Source organism: Scleropages formosus, chromosome 7, assembly GCF_900964775.1.
Source record: "Scleropages formosus chromosome 7, fSclFor1.1, whole genome shotgun sequence".
Taxonomy (NCBI): domain Eukaryota; kingdom Metazoa; phylum Chordata; class Actinopteri; order Osteoglossiformes; family Osteoglossidae; genus Scleropages; species Scleropages formosus.
Genome location: NC_041812.1, coordinates 22736322 through 22763432, shown reverse-complemented (window position 1 = coordinate 22763432; position 27111 = coordinate 22736322). Strand labels below are relative to the sequence as shown.

General features: G+C 45.6%; 3 protein-coding genes across 7 annotated transcripts; 2 read left to right on the top strand and 1 right to left on the bottom strand.

The window, feature by feature from the left end:
* Positions 1–158: 158 nt before the first annotated feature.
* Positions 159–6838, top strand: LOC108926199 (IST1 homolog). Of its 5 annotated transcripts, none has more exons than XM_018738775.2 (11): positions 159–259; positions 400–482; positions 686–774; positions 1892–2072; positions 2677–2764; positions 2890–2973; positions 3122–3232; positions 3417–3572; positions 3779–3877; positions 5149–5191; positions 5390–6838. In XM_018738775.2, exons 3-11 carry the CDS (start codon positions 687–689, stop codon positions 5554–5556), a joined length of 1017 nt encoding a protein of 338 aa, XP_018594291.1. In that variant the 5' UTR covers positions 159–259; positions 400–482; position 686; the 3' UTR covers positions 5557–6838. The 5 variants fall into 5 exon arrangements, with proteins under 5 accessions (XP_018594291.1, XP_018594292.1, XP_018594288.1 ...); XM_018738776.2 differs by having other exon boundaries at positions 3776–3877; positions 5185–5191; XM_018738772.2 differs by having other exon boundaries at positions 3776–3877.
* A 2442-nt stretch (positions 6839–9280) lies between these two features.
* On the top strand, positions 9281–17399 carry dhodh (dihydroorotate dehydrogenase). Its single transcript, XM_018738853.2, has 9 exons — positions 9281–9344; positions 9758–9970; positions 10059–10258; positions 12478–12560; positions 13126–13313; positions 13461–13574; positions 14240–14393; positions 15141–15300; positions 15891–17399. The coding sequence occupies exons 1-9, from the start codon at positions 9324–9326 to the stop codon at positions 15958–15960; spliced, it is 1203 nt and encodes a 400-aa protein (XP_018594369.1). The 5' UTR covers positions 9281–9323; the 3' UTR covers positions 15961–17399.
* Positions 17400–24010: 6611 nt separating this feature from the next.
* LOC108926227 (adenosine receptor A3-like) lies at positions 24011–27111 on the bottom strand. Its single transcript, XM_029253544.1, has 2 exons — positions 26907–27111; positions 24011–24873 (listed from the first exon to the last, which is right to left on the bottom strand). The coding sequence occupies exons 1-2, from the start codon at positions 27109–27111 to the stop codon at positions 24011–24013; spliced, it is 1068 nt and encodes a 355-aa protein (XP_029109377.1).

Here is a 27111-nt window from a genome sequence, read left to right as displayed (position 1 = left end):
GTGAATGCTATCTGAGGATGAAGCGAACAGAAGACCGCGAGCCGTTCTGCGCCGCCCCCTGCAGCGGACTGAGCGAGTGCACTGTGGCCCTGCGAGCTTTGCAGCCCGGGAGGGAGCGAGAGGGAGGGGCTACGACACGAGGGGGAATTCCCCTTTTCGTGACGTCACGCGATACTACTCCCGGAAGGGCACGAGCTGCATCTGCTGAAACAGCAGCTACTACTAGCGCAGCAGCAGACAGTTCTACTTCGCAAACCAGGTAACAGTACTCTTTTTCGCCAACTTTTCTGTCTGTAAATACCGTGCCAATTAACATTCCTGGCTCCGACACACCTCTACTGTTCTTTGAGGCAAGATGATGACTTTTAGTACAACAAAATGTTGTCATCTCATCATCAGATCATCTGACCACTGGCACTGCGTCATCGTCGCGGAAACTGAGGAATTATAATTGAAATAACCGGAACACTGTGTGATATTAGGTACAGTTTTTTCCCTTTAAACGGTTCCTGTATGACTGTCTTATCGGTATGTGAGTGTATGTTTTCGGTTGTGAATGGACAAGTCCACATCCAGGGCAGAGACCATACGATACGATGTCGTGTCATCTAATGTGTCGTGACGTCACGTCTCGTGTCATGTCGCACCCCGTTTGAACGAGACGTCCTCCGTTGTGGTTGTGCAGGATGCTGGGCGGCGGGTTCAAGGCCGAGAGGCTGCGAGTTAATCTTCGTCTGGTGATCAACCGCCTCAAACTCCTGGAGAAGAAGAAAAGTGAGTTTCTTGACTTGTCACGCATTCCGCACACGTGAAGGGAAGGTATACATGATATCATATGTCGTCGGTCGGTTGGTCTTGTCACCTGATACTCAGCTCATCCTGAGCATCCATTGCCATGCATGGTGCCTGATCCTCAGCTTATAAACACAGCTGGAACTCTCTCAACTCGATTTGTTCGTCAATTCACAGTAACTTTCACAGCTAACTCACTGTCAATAAATACAGCCATCCTCGATTTAGTCGCTGTAGGGTTAGCTTCCCAAAAAGCTTCAGTTGAAGCTATAAATCATATAAAAAAAAAATTTCAGTAATCAGACATTTTTGAATAACTTCAGCATTAAGACTAAAGTGAATTACAATTAACTTCAATCAGTCAATTAATTAATTAATTAATGTAACTAATAATAGATAAAATTTGCTGTTTCCTAATCAATCCTTGACTGATTCATCCCTTAAGTGTCTAATGTTCTTCAGCTTCTAGCCACTGTCAACTGTCTTCGTTATCTACATGATCCAAAGGTTAATAACAAAGATGTCCCTTGATTTATTTAAGGGTCAGGTTCTGTCGTCTCAGACAAAGCCCGATATTTATTTAAAAAAACTAAAAAAATCTTGTTGCTAAAAAAATCAGTGTTGGACTACATTAAAATTAAAATTGCTGAAAATAAAAATACATAACCTCCACAAATATATTTCAATGAAGATTATCAGCCAATTCATCCTGGAAATGTGTAACATTCAGGATCTTGTTACTGATCACCAGTACTTAAACACGTGTCCTAAGTTGTAAACACTGTAGAAGGAAGTTCAATGAAAGCTGTCCTACAGTCCTATACAGGTGAATTTGACCATTATCTAATGGATAGATGCAGAAATGTAGGTAACATTCACTCTGCAGACAAAATTTTAGAAAGGATAAGCAATAAATTTAAAAAAATTTTTGTGTCTTCAACAATTCATAACTGACACTTTTGACACAAGGAGCCAAAGTCTTGTATTAAGGTAGTGGTTTGTACAATTTGTCCTATAAAAGCAACTGCAGTACTTTATATATGCATCACAGAAATTCTGTTACATCTCATTTCATTCCCACACAACTTGTCCTATGCAGCGGAGCTCGCCCAGAAATCACGGAAGGAAATTGCGGATTATCTGGCATCCGGAAAAGATGAGCGAGCGCGCATTCGCGTGGAGCACATCATCAGAGAGGACTATCTGGTGGAGGCCATGGAGATCCTGGAGCTGTACTGCGACTTGCTTCTCACCCGCTTTGGCCTCATCCAGTCCTTGAAGTGAGTGGGTTAGAGAGACCGTCAAGCACTCGTTCACATTTAATGTACCACTTATTGCTGTGTGGATGAGGGTCATAAAAGAATGTAAGTAAATATAAGTATTGAATTGTATTTCCCCGCGACCCGGCCCCGGATAAGCGGAGGAAGGTGGATGAATGAATTGTATTTCTGGCCAACATGGAAGCTGTTGTCCTGGTCTTAAAATTGCATACCTTCAAAGTCCTCATTTACCTCCTCCAAAGGTTGCTAATGAATACATACAAAGGTCATATATACAGCAATGAATATGATTTCTACATTTTTATTTGTTTATTTCGCCAATGCTTTTGCCAAAAGCAACTTACAGTTCTGTCCTACTAACAGTGATTTACATATTTATAGGGCTGGGTAATTTTTTATTTTTTTTTTCCATACTGTACAAGTTCAAGGTAAGTATCTTGCTCAAGGGTATTTACAGCAGGAGGTGGGGTTTGGACCTTTGTTCTTGGAGTCTAAAGGTGTTGGCTCTAACTTCTGTGCTACCTGGTGCCCTAAAAATAAAGTATTTCTATATGCACGGAATGAAGTGATCATTTGGTTTTACATCTATAATCCTCCATCACAGGAATCTAGATCCTGGGCTGCAGGAGGCGGTGTCTACGCTTATCTGGGCTGCACCTCGATTGCAGTCTGAAGTCACTGAGCTTAAGATTGTGAGTACAAGCTTGCTCAAGACACTTGTTTAAATTTTTGTAAAAACACTCACTTCTGGAGGCTTTATTTGGAACAGTCTTTTGCTGTTGCTTGGCATCATGTTCCAGTTTATGTCTGGATGCAGGTGTCTGACCAGCTGTGTGCGAAATACAGCAAGGAGTTTGGCAAGTTGTGCAGGACCAACGAGATTGGAACAGTCAGTGAACGGGTAGGCTTTCAGCAAACATCTCATGGTAATATATGCACGTGTGTGCGTATATCTGCATATAACATATTTTAATAGGTCCTGTATCTTCTAGTTATTTTTAGGCTATTCAGAAAAGCATATAATTCTCCACCTCCATTTTCTTCCTAAGCTCATGCATAAACTGGGCGTGGCAGCTCCTCCCAAGATCCTCGTGGAACGATATCTCATCGAGATTGCCAAGAACTACAACGTGCCCTACGAGGCAGATGCTATGGTCAACGTAAGGGAAATCGAATACTGTGGATCATATGCTAGCAGGCGCTACGCAGATCCTTGATCGCTGATTGTAGTGACTGTGTACCGTTCAAGAAGGGACTCATGGGAATGCGGTCTGCATGACCGTAATGGCGGCTGATAGTAAAGCAAGCTTGCTGTTTGACCTTCCATTTCTATTCCTTCTTTAGCCAGAGGTCTGTGAGGCAGAGGAAGCTAATCTGATTGACATGAAAAATGACAAGAAGCCGGGGAGTGGAGGGAGTGGGGGTGGCGGGGGTTTTATGGCACCCCCTGCAGCATCACCTATGCCTATTGGATTCAGCTTCCCACCTCCCAAAGGATCAGTAAGATTATTCATTTCTGTGTATGGTATAACATTGTATTTGCAACATGGTCACTACCACTGTAACTCAATGCCACATCATTCATTCCGACCTACCAATGCAAGATAAAGTTTTTATTTATATAATGTACAGTCTATAAGAAATGCTTGGTGTGTCATTTTTCTGCTCCTATGCTTTTGTTCAGTGGTATCTTAATTTTGCAGCAGCAGCCTATGAATGCACCTGTTGGTTTTGGCAACTTCCCGCCTCCAGCGATAGGAGGCCAAGCACCCCAGTTGCCCACCTGTCCCCCCAGCTATGAGTCTGTAAGTGCGAGAGACCCCACCCTGCAAATCAACTGGAAAGGCAGCCCCTTCCTCACTCAGGGAAGACAAGTTTGTTCGAGTATTAATGTTGCTTTGCTTGTTCTCTGCTGCTCTGTGGCGCTCTGTAGGGTTGACAGGGACAAAATATTAGCCATTGGTCATTATGGAATACTAGTGTTTATGTCCTCATGGTCCATTGTAATGGATTTTGTGTTTTCTGAATTTTTGTTTTCTATTTCGCTGCTCACTACACTGGCTCTGCAACTTACAAATGCAATTGGGAGCAGAAGGCTGTTTTTATGTCACTTTGCAGCTCCAGCATCACTTTTACCTCTAAATCACAATCAGAAAAAGGTTAATGAAATGGGTAGTCCTCAATTTTTGGTGGGTTACATTTTGTTAATTAATATATATAATAAACAAGCTACATGAATTTATGAGAATGGAAAATGGAGCAGCACAGTGGGGAAGTGAGTGGTGCTTCCGTCTCATAACACGTAGGTTGCTAGGGCATAGGTGATGTGTGTGTATGTGTGGGGGTTGCCCTGCAAAGGACTGGCATCCTATCCAGAGTGTACCTCCCCAGCCTTGCACCAAGTGATTCCAGGGTAGGCTCCAGACCACCTTGACCTTGACCAGGACAAGTGGTTAAAAAAAGTTAGTGAGTGAAAATAAAAATATTGTTTCCGCAAACTCCAATTTTTTTAGTGGTTAATACCACAAGGATGCACGATGCGTCTTCTTGTCACACTCAGCATTATTATCTTCATATTTTTATAACTGGGAACAGTAAGCATTTCTTTCTGGCGCCATTGCAGTCACCAACAGGAACTGTAAACATCATGAAGGCCACTTGAATTAACGTGGTCCCACACTCCTCCGCTGTTGGGTTGTGTTTCACTGCCATTTGTTGGCTTGGCAGGTAAATGTAGGTCATATAGGCTCAGCTGCAGGTAGAAATTTTAGGAAGTGGATTTCAGTAAATTTTCCAGGTAATTTCAGCAATTTTAACCAAAAGATCCCAGACTGTTTCACTCATTTCAGGTAGAATAATGAGAAATGTCCACAGACTAAAGAGAAGTGCTCAATCTCAGCCAGTGTACACACGTACTACGATACAGTGATAATACAGTTCTTTTGACACACAAACAACATTCATTCTCTCCTATGCCTTAAGGTATCTACAGCAATGCTGTTCATTCTTCTGACCTTTGTATTATGTCATGTGAAAATAGTCTCTGCACTCATTATCTAAATATGCATCTTTTCAGAACAACCTGTTGAGCAACCCTTCCACTCCTTCACAGGTGACAGGTAAGCTATTTTGATGAAACCTACTGCCTTGGGAAAAAGTATATTTTAGAATAAAGGGGGTAACAAGTAGAGATTTAAGGCTCCAGTCTTAGTATCAAACTTAATGAGTCACTCTTGGGGAAGAATCCTTTATTTTACCATGTGTTTTATGATGTGATGGTGTGCTGGATCTTTAAAGCTTGATGGGTCTTTCCTCAGGTATTGGCCCATCCTCCCAGTCCTTTGGCAGTGCTCCCCTCCCTGAGCTTCCCTCAGTGCCCAACACAGCCCCTGCTGGTCCCTACAGCAAAGATGCTTCAGCCTCTGATGACATCGACTTTGATGACCTAACACGCCGCTTTGAGGAGCTGAAAAAGAAAACTTAATCATACAGTCTTGACACTACATCTTTTGAAATGGGGAAAAACACTGATTCGGTTACCTTCTGACCTCGCTTGGAATACGGCTTCATTTTTACATCCTCGTGCAGCCTTAATTTGTTGAAACAAGCCTTTACCTTTACGGGGAAAGTTTTTTCATCCACACCACGGTTTACTTAAAGATGCCTTTTAGATCAAAATACACCTAGCAAATTTTTCCTCGACTTCAACTCCGCTGTTTTAAGCAAGAGTAAAATTTGTTTTTCTTTTTAAAAAATGTAAACTTCTGAGACATACTGGCCTTTTGCCACAATTTCTTTTTTGTAGTGCAGTGAACTAGCAATCCCAGACATCTTTGTATAATTCATATTTGCAATGCAAACAAGCAGATTTTTGTGAATAAGGAGTGCCACTCTCACCATAGCGCTACGGTTATGGAACCCTTCTCTGTATGTTGTTTACCGTATGTTACTTCAGGGAGGTGCATGGTTTTCATTCTTTAGTTTCTTGGTGTTTTCAGCAGTTCAGGGAGTCTTGCCAAGTGTATAATTTTTGGTCCCACTGTTACAAAACTTATGCTGAGATGCCATTACATATCATAAAAGAGCTTCCTTTAAAGGTGCATATTTTAATAGCAAAAGAAGGGACCTCGGAAAAACATTCAAAGCACTTAAATAGGTATTGTGGCTGTTGCCACAGGTGCGCTTTTGGGAAAGGTGTGGTTGGTGCCTGTATTAGTCATTTTAGTGACATTTTCCTGACATGCCTTATTAACTATAACGTACATATTAGAGCCAAAAGGAAAGAAAACTGGTATACAATTCAGTTCTCATTCTAAGATGACACTGCTTGACACAGTTGTCAAGCGGCTGACATGTATAAACCTGATTTGGAGATGGAGGGTAACTAGGGAGATTGCAATGAATCCAGAAATATTTTTATTGGGTGAATTTGATGATGTTTGCACAATTAATAGCAGGTGGGTGGTTGAAGTCTGTGTTTTTTTACTCCTGATTATTCCTCCATATTAGTCTGTTACATATTTGCACTTTGTGTGACATCACAATTTTGTTTGGTCATTTAACAGCTTATTTAAGAGAATAAATGTATAAGAAAATGTTTTCTGATCAATACTGCATTAATGACCAGTATATTACAATAAATGTATAATTTTTTAGTGGAAATCCAAATAAATGCAACAGTTCCACTAACTGCTGTGGAGTGTATACATACCTGTACTCAAGAATTGGCAGTACAGTGTATTAAAAATGGTTTGGATTTGAAAAAACTGTGGCAATTTGTTTTTTTATTGTACAGATCCAATTATAAGAAACTGTCATGAGTAGTCATACTAATTTGTTTCCTTTGGTCAGAATATTACAGGGAAAAATGTGAATATGGTGATTTGCATCCTCTGGTTTATCATTACCTCCCCCCAACAGGTACGTACAAACAAAAACTGAATTATGAAGAAAAAGTAGCAACTATTTTTTGTCTTCATAAATGTCACTAGAGGGCAGCAAAAATTTTGCTACAGTGGGCATGGTGCTGAAATTCCGTCAATTGCTGCAGATGTCAGACTTAAAGTCCAAGCCTGTATTGCTCCACAAGGGTGGTTGATGCTCAAGGACAATTTGGGGAGGGTCAGGGATGTATGTTGGGGAGAGCACTCGTTGCACAATGCGTCTGTCAGTGCTGGGCAACTCGCACCAGGAACATAGAAACTGCCTTCTGTTTGCCCTCTGAAATTGTCTGTCTGTCTGTCTGCTTTTTTGTCAATACATTCGCACTCAACAGGAAAACACCGAGCTCAGACCGTTGGGTTCAAACTCGTACGTTCTGAAATTAGCCCAATAGTTCGCAAGCTGGTGAACTGTTCCAAAAGACTATTTAAAAATCGAGACGTCCGCCCACTGTGGTAAAGACAAGTTAAAATATGACCAGTTAAGGGTAACGGGAATACAAACGATGGCAAAGTCCCGCAGAAAAGGCAGGACAAAGGACAATGAAGCCGGTGCGGCAAATTTGTAGCAATCTAAAATGAAAACGCATTCCGCTGTTGGAAAGCCAGAAAAGGCGAATCTCGAAGCACGCGCTCTCCGGGACAGCGGACGGCTGCAGGCCCTTGTGAGACGAAAGCAATATCGCTGGACGGTCACTGAGCAGCGGCGCACCCGAGGCAACGGCACTACGTGAGCACTGTGCTCTTTTACATTTGGCTGCAGGCAGCGTGGGGACATCCGGCTTGGACTGGACGCATAACTAGGCCACTTGCTAATTTGCTCCTGTCCCCTGTGTTATTAATACACACAAACTTACTCCGGAGGTGTGTTTACGTATTCGGTTGGCTCTGGACTGAAGCCTGAACTCTGCCCTAGGATCTGTGGACATGGGTAGCGAGCGATGGAGTGAATCTAAAACGACACATGAGGTTACACACACACACACACACATTTTCAGAACCGCTTGTCCCATACGGGGTAAGGCCGGAGGGGGAGGGGACACACCCAGGACGGGACGCCAGTCCGTCGCAAGGCACCCCAAGCGGGACTCGAACCACAGACCCACCGGAGAGCAGGACTGTGGTCCAACGCACTGCGCCCACGGGGAACCGGAGCCTACCCGGCAACACAGGGCGTAAGGCCAGAGGGGGAGGGGACACACCCAGGACGGGACGCCAGTCCGTCGCAAGGCACCCCAAGCGGGACTCGAACCACAGACCCACCGGAGAGCAGGACTGTGGTCCAACGCACTGCGCCCACGGGGAACCGGAGCCTACCCGGCAACACAGGGCGTAAGGCCAGAGGGGGAGGGGACACACCCAGGACGGGACGCCAGTCCGTCGCAAGGCACCCCAAGCGGGACTCGAACCCCAGACCCACCAGAGAGCAGGACCCGGTCCAACCCACTGCGCCACCGCGCCCCCCTCCACGTGAGGTTATTTCAGCAAAAACTTCCTAATACGCAAAGGGAATTTTAAACGATTGCAGTCCTCGTCTGTTGTTGAAGCCCATCGATGAAATTGGTCAGGTCTCTTAAATGGATGGAAATTCACTTTTAGAGATCTGTGCTTTTACAGGGAAGAGCCCGGAAAAATTAAATTTAAATGTAGTTTATGAAAAGTGCCGGTTATAATCTATTCTACTGATGACTCTGCATGATGTGCTGTATCCATAGCGTGCTGAATTGTAGAAAAAAGAAAAAAAAAAACATATCAATAAACATGTTTTGCATTTCATTGGTAGGACAGTTATTGAATGTTATATTGAAACAAGTGCGGGACATACAGCCATTAAAACATAAACATTGCTCCACTGAAGGTATGCATGAATTGCGTCCTTGGATTTTTGCAGGAAAGTGACGAGGAAGACACTTCGTTGCCATCAAGTCCATTTCGCCCTGTTCAGACTAATGACGCGTGGAGAAACAATGTCTCGCTGCGAGTCCCTGACGAACCAGGTCAGGAGACACAACACAAGTTTTACTGAGAATGGATGGATGTGTTCAATTTAATCACAGTATTCGAGGAGGCTTTTACTTTCACCTAATCGATTGTTTAATAGCTTTGCTATTAACTGCTCCTACAGAAACGAGGCAGTAGACGACGAATATGTCAAGGAATAATTCTGTTAGGAGGAATTGAAACGACACTCCTCCGAAAGAAAATGACGGAAATTATTGTTGGTGTCGATACGACCGAGATATCGCGATATTTCATCCCCGGAAGTGCCCTTGTTGCACGTGGACACACGGGTCAGCGCTGTCGGTGACTGATGGCAGGAGTCTTACTGAAGGTAAAACACGGCAGCACATGAACACATTTACACTGTTCGTGTGTGTCGGTACGCTTAAAAAGAGAAAGTTTTAGAACGCGTGCATAGAAAGCACTTAAAATGACTTCACTGTGGCATATGCTATTTATATAGTAATACAAGTTTAACGGGGATGTGTCGATCGTTGATCACCTGACTCAGTTTCTCGAGACGTCGACAGAACTTAACATTAACTAAATTACGTTGTTTCTCATAAATAATGTGAAGCACTTACTGTTTGGTCTTCTCTAACGTCTGCGCATATGATAACCGTTACTTAAGGTAGTAACTGAAGTGCATTTGATTTTTCCTCCCGGCTCTGACTGTCGTGTTAGTCACTTAACTTAACACTGAAGTTAAGGCGTGACGTCCCGGTGTGCTTTCCCGTCCCACAGAAGCGGCTCAAGGATGCTGCCCAGGTGCTCGGATGTGGGGGCTTCCTCTTTCTGTCCTACCTCACTGCACGTGGCGACGAGCGTTTCTATGCCAACCACCTTATGCCTGCGCTGCAAAGGATTGTGGGGCCTGAGAGAGCCCACGTGATGGCGGTGCGGCTCCTCTCTCTGGGCCTGGTACCCCGCACCGGATACAAGGACCCAGCTGCGCTGGTCAGTGTCTGCGGATGTTTGCCGGCGCGCGGGATGACCGATCGCGTTAAGGTGCTCGGGTGCATTCTGGGTATTTGTCTGCTTTCAGGAACTCGATGTCCTCGGCCGCAAGTTTCAGAACCCGGTTGGGATCGCAGCCGGCTTCGACAAGCACGGGGAGGCCGTGGACGGACTCTTCCGCATGGGATTTGGCTTCGTGGAAGTGGGGACGGTCACACCCCTGCCCCAAGAAGGGAACCCCAAGCCACGCGTGTTCAGACTGACCGCAGATCAGGCTGTGATCAATCGGTACGGGCACCGCTACCCCTTCGCCTGCATTCACGACAGTTGCTTTTATTCACGTATCGGACACTTTTCTCCAAAGCAACGCGCAATATTAGGTAGCGTTTAGTGGACACCTTTATCCAAAATGACTAGCAGTGTTACAAACACAACAGTAAATGCAACGTTACATATACACACAGAACAAAGTGTGGACAGTTTAAAGTCGTCAGTTCACCTGAAAGATGTCTTGGACTGTGGGAGGAAATGCACATGAACACGGGGAAGACATGCAAACTCCACACAGCCTGAATCGAGCCCTTTTCCAGTTGCACAGTCAAGGCCCTGTGAGGCACCAGCGCCATCCACTGGGCCACAGTGCTGTGACAGTGAAGCACAGCAGGTGGTATTTTTGGTTGCTGGCGGTACTTTATCGTCATCCTTTGTTTAGCTGATGCCTGTATCCGAAGTCAGTTACGCTCATCAACTTTACACTGATTTACCCATTTACGTAGCAGGGTACAGGCAGTCCCCCGAGTTACGAACGTCCGACTTACATACAACCCGTACTTATGAACCACCCCTTACTGACCGGAAGTTGATGGGTTTTTTTTTTTTTGGTCACCCTTAAGTAACAATCAAATGAATGCTTCATAATTAAGCCTCTTATATTAAAAATTCAAGTTATTGTATATACAATAGTTCGTAATAATAAATGGGCGCTACTTTGCAACACGCATCAAAACGTTGCAAGTCTACAGCGGTTTGTCGGCTCACGGGCGAGGCACGAGCCTGAGATGGAACAGACTTCTTTCTTTTCCTGTTAAGTGTTAATTCAGAATGAATTTAAAATAGTTTGTTTTTTTTTTTTTTTTTTTTTTTTTTTTTTAACCTTCCTAACCATGTCACCAAAGCGTAAATGTGATGCAAGTGATGGTGATTCAACGAAGAAAAGGGAAACGATCACGTTTGAAACGAAAGAGGAAATAATGAAGCGAAAGGTGAAACACCAACAAACAATGGAAAAGCAAACATTGAAGTCTTTTTAATGCTTTGCTCGTGCACACACACGCACTGTGAGAGAGCGCTCGGCTACAAAAGATAGTTTTTCCAAGTTGCGGAATCTCACTCCAGACAACCCTCCCTTCGTTCTCAAACCTACCTCTACCTCACTCTTTAAGTTCTGTCCCTCATCGTTCCCCAGTCCTGTTCCATGTCTCTTTGATAACGACCGCCCGCCTTGTCCCTTGACCACAACTTTGGATCCTCATCTCTGTTCAGTTCGCTGATCGACCGACCATTCGCCCATCCCCGACCACGAGAACATTTCTAGTCGTTTGATTCTGAATAAATGATCCAGCACTTGGGTCCACCCTCCTCCATCTCCTCTGTTCATCATGACAGTAGTAACATTTATTATTTCTTTCTATGTTTCTGTTATAAATACTGTAGTTACATTTATTATCATTACATTGTGTTATTACTGTATTGTTGTTAAAGATGTTTTTGTACCCAAAGTGTTTCTTAATGTTTTTTTATGCATAGAAAGGTACACAATATACAATGTACCAAGTCAAACATTTGACAAACTGACATCAGATACCCACCATACCTAAGTCTGTTCTGACTTGCGTCAAAATCCGACAAACACAGACTGAGGACACGGAACTCGTTCGTAATTCAGGGACTGCATGTAATATTTGCTGTATCAACTCAGGAGAAGTACTTTGTTCAGCAGTGCTGCAGCAAGAGGGGAATTCAGACCCTGGACTTTCAGATTGAGGCCCCATCCCTAACCCATTTTATTCTTTTTTTTCCTATGTCTATGAGTTAACAAACATTTACTTCAAAGATACTTAATCCTTTATGAATCATGTTTCTGGGTAATTCTGTAATTATTTTAACATGTGAAGAAAAAGAAATCAAAGGACTTAAGTAAATGGCTTGGGAAGAAAAAAACCTGATAGTGGCGTTAAAGTTTCACAAACGAAGAAATATTAATGTGTATATTAACTGTTCGTTAGTAAATATTTGTATGCAAAATGTAAATTCAGTCATCACATTCAGTTACCAGGGAGCATAAATCCAAGGCCGAAACCTTATACATTCTTTAGAAGTTAGCAGGAAATCATGCAATTAGTTGCCCGCAACATGATGGAAACGAGGTGTGATGCTTACAGATGACACATGACGAAGTGCATGTGGTCCTGGCGGCCATGGCTGAACCCCCTTATTTCTTTTGCAAGGTATGGATTTAACAGCTGTGGTCTTGCTGCTGTCCATGAAAGACTCAAGGCACGAGAGATGACCCAGTTGCGTCTTACCCAAGGTAACGATTCCAGTGCTGTACAGCAAACTTTTAAATACTTACTGAAAATGACGAGAAATTACAGTTAAAATGGTGTAGGCATCTAATTGAGTGATGTGAACCAACGTGGTGGTATCAGACTAGCTGTGCTTCGACAATCCTGTGTCTGTAGCTCTTTATCTGTTGTGCAATACTTTACGCTTGTTTAATTTCTTTTTGGAAAAAAGTGTCTGCTAAATGAAAACGTGTAAGATTAGTCGTATCGTAGCTCTCGGGAACAACTGTTTCAAGTCCACAGTGCAGCGCAAAAGTCTAAAGAAGGACATTACGGTCAGTAAGAAGTGCAGACCCCGAGAGTCCGATTGTCATTTATGAGACTAATATGCTCCAAATACATTATTTTGTTATAATGAATTAAAATGGTAGAATAATTTGTTTGGTTGATGTATAGAACTTCCGAGTAAATAGACGATGAGCAAGGTTGTTACAGACTAATCCAAGCAGTTGCCTACATAGCTTATGCTATGTTTACACTGTTTACACTGCAGTCACACACTTTGCTGAAGTGACACGAGTTCTGTTGCAGCCGGGCACCCCTTGGGCATCAACCTGGGCAAGAACAAACTCTCCCAGGATGCCGTCGCTGACTTTGTGGAGGGCGTGCGAACTCTGGGACCCTTGGCCGACTACCTGGTGGTGAATGTGAGCAGCCCCAACACGCCGGGACTCAGGGACCTGCAGGGCAAGGGGGAGCTGCGCCACCTACTGCTGAAGGTGAGGAAGTGCCTCATCTTAAGTTTGAAATGCTTCTCTTGAGCAAGCGGCCTAGCGGTTATAGCCGCTCTCTTGTAAACGCCCGATCGCCCATTGTACTGAACGGTGTAAGATCTGTGGTTCTGTCAACTTGGACCGGTTGTGTAGGTGCTGACGGAGCGGGACGGCCTGCCCTCTGGACGGCGACCACCTGTCCTGGTGAAGATCGCTCCAGACCTCTCCACCCAGGACAAGCAGGACATCGCAGAGGTCATTACAGAGGTGAGTGAGTGATGCAATGTGGCGCTCCGGTTTCTTTAATAATGCCTTCATAACTCCGTTTATCCATGTCCTTGGAAAACATTGATAAACAGTATGAAAACCTTATCCTTGTATGCTTGGGTTGAACTTTAATTATGAATGACATTTTGTTAGGCCTGTAAAAGCAGTGCATTTTCCACTGACTTATCAGTTCAACATTTATGGCAGAAGTTGCCTTTAAAGTTAATTTCACAAACGAACACTCTGATTTCTGATTGCTTCAGCTATTGTTCGTGCTGTTGCGTTAAACTGTCCTTGAAATGTTCACATGGAAAAAAGGGTTTTCTTCCAGTGGTAGGGTTTATTTTCACCATGCTGTGTGTTTTCATAAGTGAAGTTCTACAGAAAAAAAGTTTTTTGTCTGCAGAACTCAGGGTAGAGTGTTGGGTGCTGGCAGTATGGTTTTTAAATGGCCCGGTCTGACAAACATATCAAATATTATTTTTGTCAACACCATAAAACAAAAGAAACATTAGTATGCTTTTCTCCCTGGCTTTTACTTTTTAATTTACAATCCAGTCTAATGTTGTTGAGCAGTGGAATTTCAACCCTCCCTCTTCCCAAAGTAAAACCATCTCCCTTATGTTAGTTTGACTGCGTTCCTTAACGCATTGTCTGCTTTTCAGGTGGGAGTGGATGGCCTGATCGTGTCCAACACCACGGTGTCCCGGCCCAACACTCTGAAAGACCCCCAGCGAGTGGAAGTAGGGGGACTTAGCGGCGCCCCTCTCAGAGACATGTCCACAGCCTTGGTACGGGAGATGTACTGCTTAACTAAAGGTACACAAATATTGCTGTGGATGGTGTGTGTCTACAAAGAGGTAACACTAATCCACAAGTCATTATCTGCAATTCCGCAGTCCTAAAAGCTCTGGAAACCAGAGGTTTTTCATAAGTTCGGTGCTGAAGTTGGAAAAACAAAGCCTGATGACAATCACAATGGCAACACCGATGTTCCCTCTTCTCCAAGATCCTCAAGCAGCCAGATGTACTGAGCATTTATTGCGTGTATATTTACATGTATTTAGTTAGGTTCGAACCTAGATATGTTTTACTGAACAATTTCTGTAGAAATAAGAAGCAGTAGAGTATTTAGGGTCTGCATTTATCTCACCGTTTCTTCTTCTGCTGAAATATTAATGTTTTATTATGGGGTTCTGCCCCAGACCCCGCTGGGGGTGTTATGTAATACGCAGTATATGCACCATATTGCCTTTCTGAAATCTGGAAAATTCTGAATTCCAATACACATCTGACCCCAAAGGTTAGATAGGGGACTGTGGAACTGTACTTAGTCGTTTGGCAGTATTTTCGTTCAAAGCAGCTGACATTCAGAAACTTGCACGAGCGCTATAAATTCACCAGTCGTTGCCTAATAAATGTATTTTTGAAGATAGCGGGAAGCGTCCAGTTTATGCTTAAAATTAATTCCCCGGCAATTAACTCAGTAAATAGTCATCTGTTGAACCTAGCAACCCATGTGTATCAGAGATTAATTAAAAATTAATTTCCTCATCACCTCTCCAGGGAAGGTGCCCATTGTAGGTGTTGGGGGCATTGCCAGTGGGCAAGATGCCCTAGACAAGATTCGCGCAGGGGCGTCACTGGTCCAACTCTACACTTCATTTTCATATCAAGGACCACCCATTGTGACCAGGATCAAACGGGAACTGGAACAACTTTTAAAGTGAGTGATAAGATGAATACACCTTATGCCCCCCCCCCCCCCCCCCCCCCCCCTTCTTATTTTCATTTTAAAAGACAGTATAACTGAAGAGGAGGTACTCAAAATGTGTTATCCCCAGCTGGACTTTGTGTTTTTCAGCATATCTGTAACATTATCTCACCTCACTTATTTATGGTATGTGCACAAGACTAAGGTAGCTAAACCCAGGTGTCACTGTTGTTCTTGATGAAGCACTGCACCAAAATTTTTTTTTTTCTCTTTTTTTAAAACTTGGGACAGCCTCTTGCGTAGTGGTTAGAAAAACTGCCTTTGGACCTAAAGGTCACATGTTTGAGCCTCACCTCCGGTTGTAGTACCCTTGAGCAAGGTACTTAACTCTCATTTGCTCCAGTAAAATTACCCAGCTGTATAAATGGGTAAAGAATTGTAACCTTAACATTGTAAGTCGCTTTGGAGAAAAGCATCAGCTAAATGAATAAATGTAAATGGTTACAAGGCATTCTACATTAGTTTAGTTTATGTTTTACTTGTCTTTTCAATAATTTTTCAGTATTGAATAGCTTCTAAATCACACGTACATTATCTTTCAGAGAACAAGGTTTCACAAGCATCTCTGAAGCGGTGGGGGCCGACCATAGGGCTGTGGACACCAAACGGTAACTGTGGCATCCATACAGCTCCCAAACTAATCTATCTTGTCTTAAAGCAGCTGGATTTAAAAATCAAAATCAAAGCACATCTTTTGCACAGACGGAGAGCATGGCTCCTTGGATCTCCGTGCAGTTTGCTCTTCGCTTATTCGTATGTTGGAAGTTCAGAAGTGATTTGAGGAACACGCGCAGCACTCGGACTGAGGCAAGGCAGGACGTGTGGTTCAAACAGGGTACACCCAGCAAGCTGGACATGGAAAACAAAGCTAGCGGCTGGGGTCGTAAAAGACTGCCGGTATGAACAGCACATCTTGTAGAAGAGATCACAATTCCGATCTGATGAGGGAGGTGATTTTCCACAGTACCAGAGGACCATGTGAGTAACACCTGAGCTGCAGCTGTGTGGGAGGAACCTGCCAGGGGAGTGGAAAGAAGAAAACGCTCAAGTGTCTGATGAACGTGTGAACTGCTGCTGAAAAGTACTGAAGACACGATGCCTCATTTCCTCATCACATTCGTTCATTAAAAAAACAACGAGAAAAAAAAAACACTTTGCAGCAAGTTCCAGCAGTCACACTTTGGACTTATATTTACTTTTATATAAAAATGTAAGAGGAAAAAAAGTGAGATTAGGTAAAGTTGTCAAAAAATGTAATGTGAAAATGATCTAAAGCCTTGTGACTATATCTGGGAGTGTTCTGTGTTTAATTCTTAAATAGAAGTACTGCAATGTGCATGTGTTTAAAAAATGATTCCTGTACTAAACATTGTGTACACGTGTTTAAGGTAGTTCAGAAGTGCAGCCCCCCTTTTTGGGACAATCTTACATTTTTTTCCTAATAAAATTGGGGTCTACTTTATACACAGATTGTATAAACCGACTTTAAATATACAAATTCAAACTCGTGGAAATTCCTCTAATATGAGATGAATGAACGACTGAACTGCAGGTTTGTGCGTGTCTGTGCGACATCGCTCTGATGTATTGACAGGTGAACGGACTAGCGTATCCACGCGCTATAAGTTGTGTTGGACGCGTAAAGGTGTCGGCTAAATATTAATCTTTGTAAGTCACTGGAGTAGAGCATTACGAAAACATGGAAGTGCCCTGCGGTGACCGTTTCGCATCTATAGCCTGTTTCCGCCCCCTGTAACGAGGAGGATGCTCTGTCCTCGGACCAGAGTTTCGGGTCTCGCCATGGCTTCTGTTCCTCCAAAATCGACGGCGGTACCGGTGCTGCCAAGCTTTGCAGCAGCCGGCTCTTTGCTCGCGGTGGTTATTATTATTATTCTCCTCGTGGCCGACGCTTTGACTTTCCCCTGAACGGTAAGCGACGACATCGTGCTGGTCTCCAGGCCCTGTGTGCTTTTTAATATTCTGCAACTACCCTGTTTACTCTCCTGTGCTTTAAATATTCATTTGGCCTGCTTTACCCTGAACAGCTCCACTTCTCCCTTGTCCTTATCTTCAGAAAATTAAAGCTGGGATACTAAATATGACATTTATAGGTCCCTGAGCTCTCGCTAAAACCTAGAGCTCTCAAAACTATGCTTTTCTCCTTCGGAGACTTAAACATAATTATTAGATTGGAATATATTCTAGTCATACGTGAGAATACATTGACTACCGAGCAAAAAAATGGTCTCTGTACGACCTTTCCTACGTACTTTTGAATGATGGATTAAAAATTAAAACGTTTTTGATTACTTAGCCTCCCAGTCATGCTTTGCCTCCATATACAAATAGAAAGATGTTCACGATGAACATAAATGTATAATGAGGGAGTGGTGTTTCTCAGGCAAAAGCTTCCTTAAGTGCTCTGAGCTCTAAGCACACGACCCCCTAATGAACTCCTTGCGTGATGGAACAAACGAGAAAGAAGGGATGGCGTCGGTTCGTTTCGCAGCACGTGGCTGCTGGGTGTATCTGCGAAAGATCGTTTTCTGTCTGAAACGCACCTCGTCTCAGCACCGCGACCGGCTCCGTCAGCCCGGCGAGAGGCTTTCGCGCAGGCGAGGGCTCCGTTGTGGACACGCTTACCGACCGGCCAAACTTGGACTTTTACCGCGGCCTTGCGGAGAGCGCACAGCAGCGCGAGGGGAAAGAGCGCATTCGCACGCCCCGGACCGGATGTGTCAGTAATTGAGCAGCAGCTCAACTGTTATGGCCGCATCGCCGCGTGACACGAGTGGAGCCGGAAAGGATTCGTCACCGAAAAGCCACAAAAAGAGCACAGACGACGGCCACGTGGTTCTGGAATGGGAATCGCTGCAGGAGTCGGCGAAGTGCTGCCCCTCTGCAAATTCGACACAAAGCCGCACCTTGTCAAAATACACCTGCTGGGACGTTCCCCACAGAAATGTGCTTTTGCAGTTCTTGGAGATGTTACGTTGCCCTGGTTCGCGAACCGGCCGCTGGACAGGGGATGCAGACGACAAATTCTCAGCAATTCTAGCAGTGGGCCCTGGTGCTTCGTTGTTGCTTTCCAGCAGAAAGGCAAGCGACGGCCATGAAGTACCCGCTATCCAAAATGAGTTCTCTGGATCAAGAAAAAATATTTTAAGTTCTTCAATGAGTTGTACAAATAGAGCTGTAACCTATAATAAACTGACAAATTGAGTTACTATGAAAGCAAGCCTTGAGATAATTCGTTGTCACTGCCGATTGTTCTAAAAACACCATTAAAAATACTAAACTGAAGCTCTACTGTTACGAGCTTTATTTATTAGAATCAGTTCTGCCTTTTCGCAAGCCTTAGGTCGCTCAGCATCCCTGGTGTTTTATTATGACAATGTATTGCTGAATGCGTAAAGGGAACTGGGACATTTTATTAGGGATATTTTGCATAACACTACAGCATTTTAATAAAAACAATTGAAGAAAAAACTGATCTCGCTTCAGTATCGAACATCATGCCGCTTAATGTAAATTTCATTGCCTTTTTTTGGAGTATTAAAAAAAAAAAATTGTGCTCCTGCCTAGATAAGATATGCACATAATAGGAGCGATGAGATAAACCATATGGAGCAGCTCAAACCAGCTGAAAGGTTTATACACGGTTTGGTTTCTCGTGCATAATCTTGAAAGCGTGCTCTCCGTTGCCGGATTGCCTGAAGTCGTGCCGTTTACGGAACGGATCCGGAAGTGGGTCGGTGTTTTTGGCTCTTAACACGGCACAGAGTGGCTAATTTTAGGATCTTTAAAAACAAGGACACGAGCATCCGGGCTCGTGGCATCACCTGTCCGTGAAGAAGAGCACAGCTTTGGAGCTTAGATGCGACACGAGGCTTCAGTACCGACTCCTCCCGGCGAATGATCTACAGATGATGAGCAAAGTTTGAGGAGCTGCCGCCTTGTCTTCTCTCCAGAAGCACCGGTACAGGTGGCCTTCTGAGGTACACCGAATAGTACCTTGTTGCACCTATCAATACCCTGTTGTACCGAATGCAACCCTGTGGTGCCTAGTGGAGCCAGGAAAAACTGCAGTTCTTCTCAGCATCTCATGCTCTATGTGCAACCGAGACGATGCCCGCAGGAACATTCCGGATCTCGTGCACACGCTCACCTCTGCGTAAGCACAGCGTTGGAGCTTCCCCATTGGGTTCGTCTTGCTCAAGTCAGTCTGTTAACAACGTATACTGCTACGCATGCTTGATAGAATTACAGGGATCATGTGATTTATTTAAGTATAGATCACACAAGTTTACCAATGAAATGACATTTTCTTTCATCTAAAGTTATTAATCAATCCATCCATCCAGTTTTATTAACCGCCTGTCCTTGGGGGGGGGGGGGGGTGTACATGCTGGACAGACCCTCCATTGCAGGGTGGCCACACACACAGTCACCCATTCACACACTACAAGCAATTTAGACTCACAAAAGTCCACTGGAACTGCAGGAGGAAACCAGAGCACCCAGAAGAAACCCACACAGATACTAGGAGAACATACAAACTCCACACAGACTGATGAGGAATGAAACCCACGTTCTCCCACACCACCCAGACACTGAGTGCCACTAAGGTTATTAATCTGCTTAGTAAAAGCCAATCATTAAATAAATAGGTTAAAAAAAAAGACTGAATATGTTTGACCACAGTATATTTCCACAGAATACACACACACACACACACATTTTCAGAACCGCTTGTCCCATATGGGGTCACGGGGAACCGGAGCCAACCCAGTAACACAGGGCGCAAGGCCGGAGGGGGAGGGGACACACCCAGGACGGGACGCCAGTCCATCGCAAGGCACCCCAAGCGGGACTCAAACCCCAGACCCACCGGAGAGCAGGACTGTGGTCCAACCCACTGCGCCACCGCGCCCCCTGTTTCCACAGAATATTAAATAAAACTTTTATTTTTTATATAGGGGGCATGGTAGTGCAGCAGATTTGGCCAGGTCCTGCTCTCTGGTGGGTCTGGGGTTTGAGTCCCATTTGGGGTGCCTTGTGATGGACTAGCGTCCCGTCCTGGGTGTGTCTCCTCCTCCTCCTCCAGCCTTGTGCTCTGTGTTGCCGGGTTAGGCTCCGGTTTGCTGCGACCCCGCTTGGGATAAGCGGTTTCAGCCTCTGTGTGTGTGTGTGTGTGTGTGTATTTTTTATATACTTGAACACAAATGAAAAAAACGCAGTCCAGCAAAACAGCAGGATCAGCAACTATTTCCATGCCCCTTCTACAGTTTATTATTCTTCCCCTTACGTAGCTGAAAACTGTAACGTCAGTCTTGTACACCAGAAAGCTGCTCACATTCATTCACCCCTTTATGCAGTCTAGTCATTTTTACCGTATCCCTAGAGAGTAAGCACCGCGCTTTAGGGTACTTCAGCAGCGGGGTTAGCTCAACATGCGTGAAGCGCCACGCCACCTGCTGGCCCTTCACGATGGACCACATCGACGCTGCGTTTTCGATAGCTGCGGTTTTCGTCGTCAAAAGTCGTCGAGGCTCTTTCCTCCTCTGAGTCTAAAAGCAGGCCGTCGCATCTCCGAAGTGGCTCCGTCGTGCTTCTCGCGATCCCGATTGTGCCCTCACCTGTGGGAAAGGATGATTATTGCCTCCTGGAAGAGTGTCACCTCCCCGCGCTGCGCAGAGAGTCATCCGGAACATTCCGCGGCGACGCACGAGTTCGCTCAACGCACCCGTTTCATCGGCGTTTCGATCCAGATTTATTCGGAGGCGAAACAATTCCAGCATTTATGCACAAATACTAATTATTGCAGCTCGTTCACATTTATTCATTCAACTGATACTTTTCTCTGAACTAACTTACTTACAGTGTTACTGCCGCTGATTTACCCAGCAGGGTCAGTTCTACTGTATGAATTCAGGGCAAGTACCCTGATCAAGAGCACTAGAGCAGGAGGTGGGATTGGAACCTGGGTCCGTCTTTAGAAACGTTGATTATGTTTCGGAAACTGAATATTGGGTGTGCATTATAACACGACAATATAACACGACTATGATACCGAACAAGACCGTGCGCATAAACACGTGCCGCTCCGCTGTTTCAGCATCCTGCAGTTGCACTACTTGCTCGACGCAGTTTGAGAGGCCGCTTTTTACCATCAACGTTTTACCTTCCGAAAGTCGAGCGGGTCGATTTAGCACATTCGGCGACTGCCCGTCCAAAGCGCGATGACATTTCCCGCCTCGCTGCACAAACTCAACCAGCTGAATCCACTTTACTCTGCTAAAGTGCCCCAACCCCCCGGAGAACATGGAGCAGCACCCAACTGGGACAGGGCGACAGTCACATCCGTTCATTTACATGACACTTTCCTCCAGAGCAACTTAGAGTGTTAAGCCGCTTCTAATTATTAACCCGTTCATACAGGAGGGTAATTTTACCGTTTCGCTTCGGGGTAAGTACCTTGATGAGGGCTACTGCAGCCAGAGGTGCGATTCAAACCTGGGACCTTTGAGTCCAAAGGGTATTGCTCTAGCCGCTACGCCACCTGCTGCCCCCGGTGGTACTGCTAATGGTTGCAGCTGCACTTCGGTACAGTTTTAATGTCAGTGTGGCCTAGAGGATGGAGGGAATGGAGAAACGCTGCAGAAAGTGAGTACCTGTGGCCAGCCGCCTGAGCCCACCGCGCACACACACACACACACACACACACACACACACACACACACACACACACACACACACACACACACCGGTGTGTTTACAGCCCCACTCCGGCTGCTCCAACGTCCCAGAGCAGCGCTCACACGACCTTCCCAACCTGGAATTTTCTTGGGAAGTGAGGTATCGCTGAGACTGGATCCACAGCTTTCGCTCTCCAAAAAACATCAGATTTCATTTTCAGGATTCATTCTGCATCTGTTGAGCACACATTCTTACACTAGAATCGAAGTAGAACATTAAAATTTATTGAAATGCTGAGACACTTTCCTCCCGAGCGGCAGACATCTACAAGAAGAATACAAAGAGTGCAGTGCACCAGCAGAAGGAGAGATCTGGATGTAGACGCGTGATTGTTGAGTAGTCAGTTTGCCACGTATCACCGAATAAAAGTATCCATTTCATGCGTAGCTACATACAGAGTTTTCTAAAATATTAAAATGAAAACGTACGTGTATATGTTTATCGAGCACACAGGAGATCGGAGGAGCGGATCCGAAAAAGGGTGAGTTTCGGGGCCCTTCTTGAATGTTGCGAGGGATTCGGCAGTTCTGAGTGAGACAGAGAGGTGATTCCACCGCACCAGAGCTAGAATCAAGAACCTTTGTGCTTCTTGGTTTTGGACCTCTTGTGCGTCGGGTCACCAAGCGGGGAGAGCTTTAGGTCAATGTTTAGTTCGCCATTTAGTCGTCACCTCTGTCCAAAGTGAATTGCAGTGATTCACGTATTTATGCAGCAGGGCATTATACCGTTCTGTACTTCAGTACAGGGTACTTAAGGACAGTGCGGCAGCAGTGGCAGTAGGGTTCAAACCAGTAACCTTTCAGTTAGATGTGAACATCCCTAACTGCTACACTGTCCTCATAAGCCCTTACATGCCACTCTCATTTAGAGTGACAATTTTCTACCTGTTTACTCTGATGAATGTTTCACTGGAGCAATTCAAGTTAACTGCACTGCCTAAGGGTACAACAGAATGGCTTCTCCTGGGTATTAAACTGGTAACATTCTGGTCACATTTATTCATTTAAGTAGTGCCTTATAATGTTGACATTACAATTATTTACAGAGCAAGGTAACTTTTTACTGGCTCAATTCGAAGTAAGAACCTTGATCAAGGGTACTACAGCAGGAGTTGAGACTTGAACCCACATCCTTTGGGCCCTAAGGCAGGGGATCTAAACACTACACCACCGCCTACCGTCGTTACTCACAAGTCTATTTCCTTAATCACCACACAGCTACATTAGATTATTCAAAATAAATCAGCCAGATTTATAAAACACATGTAAAGTCCACTGAAAACACTACCGGGGTCTTTCGGACCACTACCGCAAGGTAGCGCTACGTCAGCAACGTGCCACACGTGCAGAAGAGCGTTGGAGAAATGTCTCCAGCCATGACAGCGCGCACCGTGGGTTTGCAGGCGTGCGGCACGTGCAAATTTGAATATTTTGGAATTTTGAAATTATTACAGCATCTGTGTTCGGATCAGCGTGGGCGTGTGAATCGATTCACCGGATCAAAACACGGATCTTGTCGCTGTCACAGCCGCGATGTCACTTTGGAGGGGCGGCTGAAGTCGCACGCTGAGTTCGGCCAACATTTCTGCCACTTGTCAGACAAAAGAAGTGTCAAATTTCAAAGAAAATTTTCTCACTCGTAACTAACGGTGCTGTCGACATGTACATCATAAATACGGCACGCGTACAAATATAGAAATGTATAAACACACATATAAATACGCACAGCTGAAGAAACTTGTTCGAACGGTGTTTTAATTTTCAACCGAGCCACCAGATTTCACTTCTCGGTCACCACACCCGTGGCTCCGCTGAAAAATCAGTTGCGCACGCGTGCCAAGCGACCGCACGGTCTCCCCGGGGGCGACGCTCGAGCGAAATCGCAACGCGGAGGCCGGGCTTCCTCAGCTCTTGTCCTCCAGCAAGGGCGGGCGGCCGGGCCGCAGGAGCAGGGTCACGCCTCTGCGGAAGCGCCGGTCCCGCGCGCTGTAGATGATCACGTTGCAGCAGCTGTTGGCTGTCAGCATCCAGAAGGCGAAGAAGGAGAAGCCGCACCAGGCGTGGCCCGCCACGTTGCCCAGCACGAACACGGCGATGGGCGTGAAGGAAGCGGCGAACGCAAACGTCAGGATGCTGATGGTCTTCGCCGCCTTGATGTCCGAGAAGGAAGGCGGGTGCGGGCAGCCGTTCGCTTGGGGCCCGCCCTCCGACAGGAGCTTGCGCTTGCGGGTGTAGCGGCGGATGCTGCTGAAGGACAGGACGTTGATGGCCAGCGTTCCGCTCAGCAGGGTGAAGTCGAAGGCAGGGAAGAGCAGCATGACGCTGCTGTCCGACGGGAGGCTGGACTCGGCCAACAGGGGCGCGTAGTTGCACATGCGGCTGCACGCGTTGTACTCGAGCGTGAAGCTGTCGCTCAGGCAGAGCGGCGCCAGCGCCAGCAGGAAACTGCCGGCCCAGGAGAGCGCGACGAGCAGCAGCGTCCGCCGGCGGGTCACCAGGCCGTCCTTGTGCAGCGGCCGCAGGATGGCCACGCTGCGCTCCAGCGTCATCAGGAAGATGGTGCTGATGGACACGAAGGTGCAGCCGGCGAACACGGGGCCGATGAGCTTGCAGGGCTGCCAGGAGCCGGGCGAGCTGCCCGTGGAGAGTGCCGGATCTTTCTGGAACCACGACGGGGGCACCGCGGCCGCCAGCAAGGAGATCTCCGTATACACGGAGAAGGGCACCACCAGCACTCCCACCATCATGTCTGCCAAAGCCAGAGACACTGCAAGAGTCGGAGACGAAAAGATTATTGACGTCGGTTCCTTGCTGCTCTTTCGTGGGGATCCAAGAGGTGCTCATCGCTGCGCAGTTCAGCCCGGAGCTGCATCTGTTCTACCGGTTTGTTAAAGATCTCTCTCAAACTGCGTTTATCCCAGTATCACAAACTCACTTTCCCAGTGTCCGGTTCGTCGCTTATGTGATCTGTGATTATTGTCAGTCCGTCTGGATTTTTCGCTTATCCAGTCAGGGACGTCCATTCCGAAGCCACGACATCCGGTCTGGCACAATAAGCTGACCCACGCTTGAAAGTTGGGCCGAGCGCCCGAGTGAGAGTGACCGTGAGATGCACTGCATTGTGGGAATGCTGTACCCGTGCTCTCAGCTCTGTTCTGGCACTCTTTTATTTACAAGTTATTCATTTACTTAACCGTGACATGTAGCCCTCATCTTGCTCTAGCCAGTCCACGCACACAATCACAGTAACATTTACTTTATGAAATCACTACTTAGAAAAATGTGTTTAATACAGTATATAGAATTGTTAATTATATTTCAGTTGGGTGGGAGGACTGCTCTGCACTGCACCTTCCCGATGTGTCGCGGCCTAATTCGATGAAACACCGACACCTTGATGAAATACCCATTTTGGCACCCCGCAATTGATGTGGTGGTTGGGGGAGGAAATTAAGCCCGAGTCTTGAGCCATGGAGATGTATGATGGCAATGCTGGATGTTTTTCTCTGTGGCTTCATGGTGAAGGCGGTTGGACTGGGTCCTTGGGTACAGCTGTTGTAATACATGCATGGGGTGTAACATCTTGAGCTGTGTATGTTGAAAGTCAAATGTTGGTATATTATTTTTAAAGTGTTTACACAATGTATGCCATAACATTAGGCATGGGGAACGTGGAGTTGGAACAAATTGAACAAATTTTGCGTATTAAAAATAACGGAGCGATCAATTTCATGGGGGTGCAGTGGCGCAGCAAGTTTGACTGGGTCCTGCTCTCCAGTGGGTCTGGGGTTCGAGTCCCGCTTGGAGTGCCTTGCGACAGACTGGCGTCCCGTCCTGTGTGTCCCCCCTCCCCCTCCGGCCTTAGGCCCTGTGTTGCCGGGTTAGGCTCCGATTCACCGCGACCCCGTATGGGACAAGCGGTTTCAGATGGTGTGTGTGTAATTTCATTATTTCTCAGTCTGTATTCAGGAATGAATTAGAGGTGGAATAGGTGCACTTATGAGCACCAACATTTTTTACTGGTACATCTATATCATAAGATCACATCTCTGTGCTGTTTCTGTTGCATTTGTTGTTTTGCCTTCCCTACAATGAGCCTCTGAATAACTCAGAATGAACGACTCAAAATCGGTTTGTCTCAGCAATTTCTTGTTTGATTGTACCCGAGACTCTCTCGAGGATCGTGAAAGGAAATCGTTTTTTAAGAATCCGCGAAGGAAGAGCGAGGTGTTTTTCTTTTAAAACGGCTGACGTTATTACGGCTGAACCGTGATTATGTTCCGCGTTCTTCTTTCAAGGGCGTCCGCAGACAATTAAACTGAAAAGCATATGCACCGAAAGCGAAATAAAGGTGAATTAACGTTTGATGTATGATGGATCCTAGATCAAAATTTGATTAAGAGAAACCCTTGCATCTGTAAGATAGATGTACACTTTTCTAACCTGCATTCAGGTGGAAAAATGCTGGGGAAACAGAGGCTGACAATCGACACATAATTGATTGGGAACAACTATCCATTTTGTGTGCCGCGGGTTTCTCATTTGCCGTACCGCTCGTAAATCATGACTAAATCCGACACAAAGCACATATTCGCTAAGACCGCTTACTTGTGTTAATGAACATTCACGAAATGAATAAAAAACGCACTCGGGGAATGGATGACAACCTAGTTGTAGAGTAAGAATTTAGATGTGAGGCATCACTGTGCTTGAAGGATGACTGATGAAGAACAAAGTTGTTTGAACCCAGTGTTTCAGTGTCTGTGTGTGTTTGTGTGTCTCTGCGAGAACTCCCATCACCTTTGAGGTAGCCCTGCGGGGTGCGCCACTGCCGGGTCTGTACGAACACGGTGAGCGTGACCGCGTTGGCCGCCACGATGGCCGTGGCCAGGCTCACCATGAAGACCACGGTCAGGGTGCGGCTCAGCAGGCTGCAGCAGCAGAAGGAGCAGCCCGGTGCCTCCAGCCCAGGGGAGACGCTCGAGTTCCCCGCAAAGGCAGACAT